The sequence below is a fragment of the Colletotrichum costaricense genome (genome assembly GCF_030867565.1).
Source record: "Colletotrichum costaricense strain IMI 309622 chromosome Unknown Scaffold_32.1, whole genome shotgun sequence".
In the NCBI taxonomy this organism is placed as follows: domain Eukaryota; kingdom Fungi; phylum Ascomycota; class Sordariomycetes; order Glomerellales; family Glomerellaceae; genus Colletotrichum; species Colletotrichum costaricense.
Window position 1 is genome coordinate 22,206 of NW_026848261.1, and position 10,922 is coordinate 33,127.

Here is a 10,922-nt window from a genome sequence, read left to right on the forward strand (position 1 = left end):
CGAGGCCGGTAGTGATCGGCCGTATTCCATTCTAAACACGGCCCCCAATGGCCGACCACTTACCTGTCATGCCTGTTACCAAAGAGAAAACCATGCCCTGTATTTTCTCCAAACAGCAAAGAGGATACCCCAAGGGCAGGCCCCAAGAATGGAGTCGCTTTCCAGGTTGTGAACCAAGAAAGCCACCGGTCAATTGGCCGTCCCCATGGGGGTGGTTGATGGTTCAATCGGTGTAACTCGGTGATTTTTTTGGGGTTATGCGATGTTCGATGTAATCCCCGTGCTCCTGCAGGCCAGCCTCGATTTCTTGTTTCCGTTGGAAGTCACTCGTCAGAACGTCCCTCGAAATTGTCTTGGCAAGACTGCAACTGATTCAGCGCAAGACTTTGCCAAGTCGCAGATTTGGTCATCCAAGTGCCGTAATAACTTGCGGCACGTATCAACTCTCGCCGTTTTGGAAACATGGCTCGTGCCTCTTGGGCCATACAGCCGTACACAAAAGTCCTGCAGGGTCCGTTTGACCAGTTTTGGTTCATGGCTGGATGAGCACAGAAGTTATACATAGTACTACCGCTGCGGCACCAGATCAACAACGTGATTGACTAAGGTAAGACACACGCAGACAAACTGCACTACAGAAATGTGATGCTCGTACGGGGTGGAAAGGGGGGGGACCTTCTAACGGTCTTTCTGCAACCACCTCAAACGACGTAGAGACGACACACGTTCCTCGAGAGAGAAGAATCTGTAAGCCTGTGGCCTGTGGCGCTTGTAGAATTCATGCCTACACTCACTTCTGCATGCTTGGCACGCTCGACGCTTGGGGTTTGCCTGTCCCGTACGGAGAATCCCTCCGTAGAGGGAAGAGTGATCGCCCATCAATCCCGTCGGGCGGGAAGGGGGGGAGAGACGTCTGAACTCTCTTTCCCATTTTTTCGTCTCATCGCATCTTTTTTCTAAAAAAACACACAAGCAAAAAAAAAAAAAGTTGCTCTCGACCAACAGATTCCTCCCCATCCAAAACACCTAGCGGACCTTTACAAACCCGCCAAGAGCACCCAAGAGTTTCCAAGAGGTTCTCAAGCCTTTTTTCCCACCCTGATCCGTCACCCCAAGAAGTCCCAAGACGATTTGCCGGCATTGAAGCTTTTTCGATGCTCACGAATATCGGTCTTGGCCCGGTTGAGGCTGGGGGCCAGATCGGCATTGGCGTTTCTTTTCCCGCATGTCGTCCTCTCTTCCTGTCACCCTCTCACGGGCATTGATGAAGTCTTGGTTCTCCAATCCCAAGCCGGGTACCAGATTTCTTGTCGAGATCCCCCCAAAGACCCCTTGGCCAAGAATTCTGTTGAAGCATTGATGGCCACCTTTCCTCCGTGTTTGTCTTCTGTCCTATCGTGGTAGTTACACTCGACAGCCAAGAAGTTTCAAGCAACATGCCATTTCTTGGCCTGTAAAACAATGGTCAAATTCCCATCTCCCCTACCCGTACCCGTACGGCTAGATATCTATTCTATTCTCAACCCAGCCCTGAGCTCCCCTTCTGCTCTGATTGGGGAGCATTGATGATCCCCGGATTCTTGGTTCCCCTTCGTGAAGAGCTCGGATCTTTCCTCCGGGTGGCTTTGTTTTGTCTGCCTCGCCGTTGCCGGTCTCCCCCAGGAAATGTCACCGTCGGGCACCTATCAAAACTCCCCGCCATGCCAAATGTCAAACCAACCCCCCAAGGTTCCATCCTCCCACCCAAACCCCAACCCCCCGCGTAACTGGGGGGCGTTTTTTCAGAAACGACGATGGGGGAGAACCAAGTTCCAAAACTTGCAAGTGCCGAAGTGAAGGAGGATCGTGACATGGGGTGAACACGGATAATATGTCACATACAACTATGCAGAAAATATCCCAGTTGGAGATCATCCATTGAGTGACACACCTTCTTTTCACACACGCAGATCAGATACCATCCCGCAGGCATTCTCTGTCCAGGAATAGCACATCTCCAGAGTTCCGAATTTGGCAATGGCGGCACGGCGGCCGGCGGGTACGGTCCGTACGGATAGAGTCGTCCCTGGCAAGGCTGAGTAGAAACTCACGAGAGCCAAGCAAAAAAAAAAAACCACTGCACTAGTAACAAGTCCCCAACCAACCAACCTCCTCCTCCTCCTTCCCCTCGGCTAAAAGCCTCAAGGTATGGTTCATATGCAGGACCGTAGATCCCCCGGAGTAGGCCGTAGTCTAGAAGAAAGGGCGGTGGCCTGCTTTTCTTGGCGAAAGGGCGAGGGGAAAAAAAAAAGAGGAAAGCCAATCGTCTCGGATGCTTTGCCCCTCCTTCCCCTCCCCCTCCCCCTCCTCCTCCGATAGAAAACTTCCTTTTCTTCCCGAAGTGCTCCAGCCACAGGTGGTGACGTGGGAACGGTTAACCAATGAGGCGGGATTCAACAGCCCTGCGGTCTTTAAGCAGAGACGCAGAGTCGTAATGTAGCAAGCAAGGTTCCGGGAGATCTACCCCTAAGCCGCATAGGCTTGTTGGCGACGTACCAGCCGAGTGTGTGATATGGTGAACCTGTTCTGCTTATTCGTTAGCGATGAAGATATGGGGGGGTGATGAGTTGTTCGCCGGGCCGCGTAATGAGGGACGAGGAAAGGCCAAGAGTTTGATGATGATGTTGATGATGTTGATCATTCATGAAGATGAAGGAGGTCTTCGTCGTCGTGGCAAGAGGTGGATTACACATCACAAGAGGGCAATGCCACACTTGGCAATGCAACAGGCAAGTAAGTCTATCTCTCTATGACGGGAATGAACAATCGTGATTGATGGTTTCGTAATAGAAGCTATGAATGGTGCCAAAATAAGAAACCCTAAGCTCATATTCTACCAGAACTCACTTACAGACAAGGCAAAGCCCCCCGTGATATCAAACAGTCAACCGCCACAAGTCGCCGCAACGCCATTGCCAAGAGACTCTCCCCTCTCGTCAACGGACGATGACGAGGGGAGCCCCAATCCTCAAGCCACCCCCCAGACCGAAAATCATGAACATGGTTCCCACAGAACACGTACACACCAATCATCCTCTCTTCACTTTACTTTCCTGCCGCGACACCCTCGACGAAGCTCAGCGCCTCTTCGGTAGGTACACAGTCAATGGAACTCGTCTTGCTGTGGAAAGTCACACCATAGCACTTGTCGGCGACGTGGACAATCTCGGGTCGGAAGGTGGTGCAGATGAACTGCGTTCCGGCCTCTTGGGAGATTGACTCCAAAAGGCTGGCAACGGCGGTACGGTACTGGGCGTCAAGGTTGGCGTCAACCTCGTCGAAGATGACCATGGGACTGCTCTCCGTTTGCTGAAGGGCAAAAATGAGACACAGTGCACACAAACCTGGGCGAGTTGTTAGTAAGACTGGTACGATCACATTAGGGAGAGAGCCTGGCTTACTCTTTTGACCACCACTGAGTTGCTGGATCCTCTGCTGCTCGTCCAAAGTCTTTGAGTTGAACGATACACTGATACCGACACCAGTGTAGTTCTCAACGCTGCGGTTCTGCTCCTCGTCGGACTCCTCAGGGTCGACGCGGCGATCTGTCCGGCGTTGGATAACCAGGCGCCCGTGTCCAGCCGGGACGAGCTTCTCAAAGATGGTGGCGAATTCCTTGGACACTTGCTTGAAGGTACGCTCAATGGCCTCGTCCTTGCGCTGGTCGAGATGGGCAACAAGCTCCTCGATGGACTCCTGCGAAGCATCCAGTTCTTTCCTGCGCTTCAGGAGCTGGTCCTGTTGCTGGGTGAAACTGTTGTACTGCTCAAACGCCTTCTTGTTGACGTGCTGGAACTTCTTGAGGGCATTGCGGACCTTCTTCAACCGTGAGTCGATTTGCCTGGGATCCATCCTCTCGTACTTGTCAAAGGCCTCCTCGGGCAAGACTCCAAGGTCTCTGATCGCCTTGGCAGCATCGGCAGCCTGCGCCGTGTAAACGGCCTTCTTGGACATGCTCTTCTCGATCGAGCTGCGTTGCTTGGCTTCTCTTGCGGCAACGGTGCTGCGGATCTCTTCTTGCTCTGCCTTCTTGGCCTCGCGGCGGTCGAGCTTGCCGCCCTGCTCCTCGAGCTTCTCCTCTATCTCCTGCATCTTGGCTTCGATGGCGGCGGTCTCTCGTTGGAGCTTCTTGAGTTCCCTCTGCGCCTCCTTAAGGCTGCCAGATTCTCCCGAAGAAGTGTTGTTCTCGAAGGCCTGACTGTTGAGTTGATCCAGACGCAGCTGAAGGTTCTGATTGATGTCTGTCTCGAGGATCTGTTTCCGGCTTTCCGCTTCTCTCCGCTTCTTGCTGGCATCGTTCCACTCCTTTTGCAGGCGTTGCACTTGCGCGTCCAGCTCGACAAGCTGTCTCTCCTCGGCATTACTGAGCGACTTTTTGAAGTCTGACGCGAGTTCGGACTCGTTTGCAGCAAGACTTTCGGTGAAGATCTTCATGTCTCGCTCAACGGCATCGCGGTGCCTCATAGCGTCGTTGAGACGTCGCTTCTCGTGCTCGAGCTGTCCGTTCTTGTTGGCAAGTTCGTGCCTCAGAGGTTCAAAGCCGCTTTCCAACTGACGAAGTTTCTGCTCAGCCTTCTGAACTTCACCCATGGCACGAGTGATTTCCTGCTCCTTCTGTTCGATCTGGCTTCTAATCCGATCAGACTGCTGCAGGAGCCGCTCATACTCGTCTCTCCACTTGTTAACAGCCTGAACGCCTTCAAGCCTAGATCGCCTGGGGTCGATGTAGCCACCAGTCATCGCACCCCTCTTGTTTGTGGTATCACCATCCAGTGTAATGGCATCAACACCGTGACTCCTTGCGTACTGGCCTCCTATGCTCAGGTTGGGGCACACGACGACTTTGCCAAAAACTTGCTGGAAAGCCTTCTCGTACATGGGATCGTAGCGAATCTTGCTCAGAAGCGGTACGATTCCATCCTGAGATCTCGGCATGTTGATGTTTCTCGGATGGAGGCGGTTCAGCGGCATAAAGGTCAATCTACCTCCGTAATTAGACCGGAGGTGGTTGGTGAGGAATGTGGCTGTTTGATCGTTGTCGACAATGTAGTGGAACATGCTGTTACCAGCGATTTGCTCGACGGGAAGGCGGTATGTGTCGCTGACCTCGAGGAGCTCCGCCATAGTACCGTAGGCGCCGGGAATGTCTTGCTCATGCTTCAGGCGCCTAATCGTGGCAAGACCACGGGCAGTGTCGCCATCCATCATAGAGCTAAGCTCACGCTCGGCCCTGTCTCTCTCCTGGCGCGCATCTCGCAAGATGGTGTCGAGCTTTTCTTCCTCACGGCAGAGCAACTTCTTCTCGTCGTCGAGTTTGTCCAAAGTCTCCCTGGCCCTGCTGGCTTCCTCGAAAAGCTCGTGTCGAATCCCGCTCGAGCTTTGCAGCTGCTCTCTCAAGCTGGCAACATCAATCTCGAGCTGCTTAATGGAGTTCTCCGTTCCGGTGACGTCCTCATCAGCGTCCATCTTGTTCGCCTTGTGGCTCATGAGCCTTGAATGCAAATCCTCGATTTCTGCCCTCAAGTACTTATCGCGCTCAGCCTTGTTCTTAAACTGGGAGCCGCGACTTTGTTTGGTGAAAAGACGGTTGCGTGTAGCTTCGGCCGTGTCCAGCTGCTGCTTCTTCTCGATCTCTTGACTCCTTCGTCTGGTGTACTCCGGGACGACGTTGTTCAGCTCCTGCTTCTTTGTCTGGAGCTCTTCAATGGTCGCCGCGAGATCGGCCTCGTGTTGTTGCTGGGCTTGAACAGCCGCTGACTGACCATCTGACAAGGTCTTGACCTTGAGCTCGGCCTTCGCCTTTGATTTTGCTGTTTCGCGGCGGTCCTCTTCGAGCTGCCGGCGCTCAACCTTGAGCAGGTCCATCTCCTTGGTCAGCTTGTGGATCTCGGCCTCCAACTTGGTCAACGTCTTTTCGGCATCCTTGAGTTCAGTTCGTATCGAGTCGGTGTTGTCCAAGCCGTTCTGTCGAATGTTTTCGATGCGCTCAAGCTGTTCCTGGATTTGCTGCTGCTCTTGATAGTACAAGGCGTACTCGAGGCATCTGCGTTCACGATCCTTATCCTGGAAACCACGGAGCTCCTCCTTTTCCTCCTCCAGTTCAGCGAGACGCTCCTTGATGTAACCGAGAAGTTCGTCAATCTTTTCTCTCTTGTTGTTTGTTTCGTTCATGATCTTGAGCGACTCGGTTCGGCGCGCTTCGTAGACCTGGGTACCGGCGACCTCCTTCAAAAGGGTGAGTCGGTCAGACTCCTTCATGTTTGTCAGAGCCGTAACACGACCCTGAGGCACAATGTAGTAGGGATTTGACCTGGAGAAGCCGGCAGCCTCGAGCAGGTTGACAACATCGTTCTTGGTGACGACCTTGCGATCGACCGAGTATTCGTCCTTTTTCGTTCCGATAGTGCGACGCAGAATGACCTCCTTTCCTCCTGTAGGGAAGCGCTCGTCGCTGTTGTCGAAGATGATCTCGACATAGGCGGACATGACAGCCGATCCTGAACCTTCGTGCAATAGAGCCTGGCGCTCTTCGCGGGTCATCTGCGTGTAGGCGTCACTCAGGACGAAGCGCATCGCCGCGAAGAAGTTACTCTTGCCGGATCCATTGCGACCGACAATGACATTCGTACCGGGGGAGAAGGGTTCGATGACGGTCTGTTCCTTGTAGCTATCGTCAAGTCAGTGGGGTGTCACTCTCTGCTGTCTTGTCGCAAGGGGGCACACACCTCTTGAAGCCTTGGATGATGCACTGTTTGATGTACATAGTGAGGGTGAGAGTCGCGGCCTCAAGGGCGGCTGTTTTGCGCGGGTGAAGTCGCTGATGGAGTTCGCTGCGAGTCGCGCAGTATTTTCATCGGTATATTGAGAAGTTGTGACAGTCGATTGTTGGTGGTGGGGATAGACGACGCGTCCAGGAATCGCGAGGTCCTCAAGCGTGGCAGGTCAGGGCGCGTCAAACCTGGGGTGCCGTCGCTCATCTGGTAGGCGGTGCGTGCCTGAGGACGAAATGGTCGAGGAGGCAGAATCGCACAGTTCAGGTTGCAGTGTGCGACGATTTTGGCACTCATTTTACACTGTACGCGACTTCCACTTAAACCTTCCACCCATTCTCATTCTCATCAACCCAGTCAACATTTTGTGCAAAGATGAGACTCTTTGGTATGCAGAGTATGGATCAATCTCTCTGACAAAATTCTCACTTAACCCAGAAGCGACTACTTTAGGTTTGCAATCTTGGCTGCGGGCTCTCTTCCAGTCTGTAGTGAAAATTCCATGTTTGTATGTTGTCTTCGCGGGATGAACAGCACAAAAAAAGCTTCATTGTTCCGATGCCCATGACTCGAGGAATGTCATCCGTCTGTTGTTTCTATAAGCTTATTGTAGGACTTAGCTGAACTTCCGATACAGCAGCGGCCGTTGAGCCCAACCTTAGACTATCTACTCAGGGACAGTGAAACTCGCCGATATGTGGTTGGATCTCTGCAAGATCCATCCATTACTTGATATACTTTGAAAGCTAGCAGTCCGACTCGGTCTCGCCATTTGCGCTCGGAGACTTCTTCCGCAACAAAGCATCTGTATCCGTGATCGCAGAAGAATTACATGCGAATCTCCGGCAATACCAAAACTTCGTCATAAACGGACACACTAGCCTGGACAGGCACATTCCCTTCGAGACAGCACTTGTCAAGCATTAGATGTGGAGGCATAAGACGTCAGCCCGTTTTTTCCTTGGGTCTTTCTTCTTTCACATCCCTCGAACGTTCCGACTCTTCCGCGCAGACCTTCAACTATTCGCAGGGCCTGCGCCTGTGTGCCTGAGCGTATGCAAAGCTGTCTGTGACTCTGTGGCTCTGTGTTTAAAGGAGGCCGGTGCAAAACTTTTCCTAGTGTGCAGCGACCGGGAGACTCGATTATTGGTCTGCGTGAGGCTTGAGCAGCATTCATGACACCGGGCGATCAGCAAGTAGTTTGAGCTTCAACATGGATAGAGCTGGGTCCATCCAATATGTACCCCAGTCAAGTCACCAGGAAGCTATGCGCACTGACCATACGGACGACACAGAGTACACGTACTCCCTCCAGCTTTTGACAGGACAGCCACGTTGCTGGATATTAAGGTGTCGGTGGGAGAGCAGGAACCAAGGCGATTCGCTGGTGTGCAGTCCGAAATTCAGAGGAAGAAGAGAAGAGAGAACGAGTTTGCAGGCCAACAGATGGAAAGCCAAGAAGACGATGATTAGGATCGCATCCATCGATGGCTGCGTTTTGGCTTGCTCAGGCAGTCGTCAGGGGTAAGAAAAAACCAGGAAATGGCAGCAAAGCCAAGAGCCAGGGTAGTCGAAAAGACCGAGGCGGGTAAGACAAACACTCCAGCAGCTCGCCCTGGAACGGCCGGGGACGGACGGGACGAGCGGAGCACTACTGAGATGACATGAGGCCATCACAATCCAAAAGTCCGTAACGCTTTGTTTTCGATAGCAGAGCATGTGCTGTGTAAGTGGCTGCGACCAAAGTCAGCTCAGCCAGCCCTTCAAAGATCAAAAGGACAGACTGGTGGCCAAGACGAATCAGAGCAGCGTGCTGTTGGGAGCCAGATTCTCGGGACCCTGGGAGGGCGACGCCGAGATTCCCAAGCTTACCCCACGTCTTGTGGCAGCCGAAGCAGCTTGTTTCCCATTCGAGGCATCGGCCTAAACTGGCCGCAGCTGCACCAAGCATGCCTGTGATGATCCTCGCGCTGGCGTTGGTCTGCTGCATTCGCAATCCGCCTGCCACCATCGCCATCTATCTATGGTCCATCTCATCCCTTAGCCCATTGATCCATCCAAAGCACTGTGTAGACAGTCATCCAGTGATTCGTTACCGCAACAAGCCTAGTCGTCGGATTTCCTGGCGGCGCAAGGTCGTGAAAGGTTGCTTGGTGCCCAGTGCTGCGAATAGGGTGAGAGGAACAAGAGGTCGTCTTGTCTGTGTGTAGCGCAGGTCCGGCCTAGGCTCCAAGGGGCAGCCCGGCCTGCTCATCGCAGGGCCAGCTTGGAAGCCTTAGACCGATCTGTCTAGTCGGTTTAATCAGATGCGATTGATGACCAGAGTTTGGTGTGTTGCTGAAGAGCAGGCCCATACCACGGCAACATGGCAATTTGGTGCTTCGGTTTGGGAAAAAGCCACGCCCAGTCAGTCGGTGGCAAGGGGCAATGGTGGTGGCAGGTATCCAAGAGAAACCGCTAGAGATCTGCCGTCAATTCTTACAAGCCTTGGAAGAAACAAGACATCACAAGGCAGGCCCGCCGGCCTTCTCACGCAAGGGAGAGAACATCGAATGCCGCATGCGAACCCTGAAGCATGTGTGCCTAGGTGTTCACTGGCTTTCACTATCATTTGATGATGCCACTGCAGATGATGAGACGCCATTCTGAAAAGTGCCGAGCGGAACTTTGCGTGTGGGGATGAATGCCAGTCTGTCAGAGACGGAAAGAAAACTCAAAAGTTGGAAGAGTTCCGAGGGTTCGCGACGCCATATGTATGTATGTGTGCATGGTATGGTGTGGTCAGCGAGACTGTTCCTGTCTCCTTGCGGTTGCACTCTTCAGGGTTGGTGAGTCTTCCATGACGAGGTTGAGTAAAGTTTTTTTCCTCCCCCATCTGCCCCATTTAGAGGTGCGCCTGAGAGAAATGGCGTCGCTGGGCTCGTGGCGTTGAAATGCATATATTGGATTGCAAAAGCCGTAGTGCATCGATGACACGGCTGTCCGACTTTTCAGTCTGGTGAAATTATCGGGGGGTCATGATGGAATGGGCATGGTCGCAAGGTGAGATGATGATGATTCGTGAGGCTAACACTACTGGCCAGGGTGATAACAGAGACGAGATATCGAAAGGGAGAGGTGGACGAAAAGGGACGATGCGATGGAAAAAGGCGGCCGGAGAAGACGACGACGACGACAGGATGCAGAGTGGCAGACAGGGTTTATTGTTTGCTGGGGAGTGGAGGTGGGCGCGGTGGACCAGGGACACTAGGTGACTAGATGACGCTAAGGAGATTAAGCGAGACGCCGTCGCTGCGTGAAGGAACGGCTGGCTTTCCTTCCATTTTTTTTCTCTCACGGGCCCACGGGTAATTATAAAAGTACTGCAGGCATACCTTTAAGACTGTCCGGGCCCCTCCACCCCAAAATTTCCCTTCCAGAGCGACGTCGAGGTGCTGCCCTTTTGACGCGACCCCATTAACCCTCGCATCTCATTGGTCCATTGCTCACAGGTTGGTCAGCACCATAGGCATCAACAGCACCCCAAGGCACCCAAACCACCAAAAGCCTCACCCAAAAGCCTCATCGCAGCTCCTCCCAGCACCTCCCAGCACCTCAGTAAGTGTATCCTATCCGTACCTTCCCGCCCGTTCCATTAGGTTGGATCTGGATCTGGTACCTCAGGCAGGCACCATCCCCATCCCCCATCCACATCCACAACCACGCGCGCCTTCCACGCACTGCACTGCATTCCCGCCTCGCACCTGGCTGGCACTGCGTTTGCCTTTCCCCAATCCAATCTTACCTTATTATTGAGGTGGTGTTGCTCATATCTACATATGCGCGCCTCTTCCTTCCCACTTTAAGGCGTCATCTCTCCCATCGCTTCGAGCCTCACCTCACCTTCTTAATAGGCGCCTTTTTCTTTCTTCTCACGACTCGACGCTTATTTCTTGCAACAGCAGCTTTTGCGACCGGCACCACACCCCAACGACCCACGACGCGCCCACGCATCACGCCTTGCATCGAGATTTTACGTGTTCACGCTGCTTTCTCGCACTCCATCTTTCATTACTGCAACCTGCAACAAGCTCCGAATCAACGCGGCGATTTCAACCTGCACCGTCCTACTTC

At 53.2% G+C, this 10,922-nt stretch overlaps 2 protein-coding genes across 2 annotated transcripts; both read right to left on the reverse strand.

Moving 5' to 3' along the window:
- Nucleotides 1–1,519: 1,519 nt before the first annotated feature.
- On the reverse strand, nucleotides 1,520–1,852 carry CCOS01_16591 (uncharacterized protein; the record flags this gene model as incomplete). Its single annotated transcript, XM_060464727.1, has 1 exon — nucleotides 1,520–1,852. The coding sequence occupies one exon, from the start codon at nucleotides 1,850–1,852 to the stop codon at nucleotides 1,520–1,522; it is 333 nt and encodes a 110-aa protein (XP_060304615.1).
- Nucleotides 1,853–3,084: 1,232 nt separating this feature from the next.
- On the reverse strand, nucleotides 3,085–6,802 carry CCOS01_16592 (RecF/RecN/SMC N terminal domain-containing protein; the record flags this gene model as incomplete). Its single annotated transcript, XM_060464728.1, has 3 exons — nucleotides 3,085–3,383; nucleotides 3,441–6,706; nucleotides 6,765–6,802. The coding sequence occupies 3 exons, from the start codon at nucleotides 6,800–6,802 to the stop codon at nucleotides 3,085–3,087; spliced, it is 3,603 nt and encodes a 1,200-aa protein (XP_060304616.1).
- Nucleotides 6,803–10,922: the final 4,120 nt, after the last annotated feature.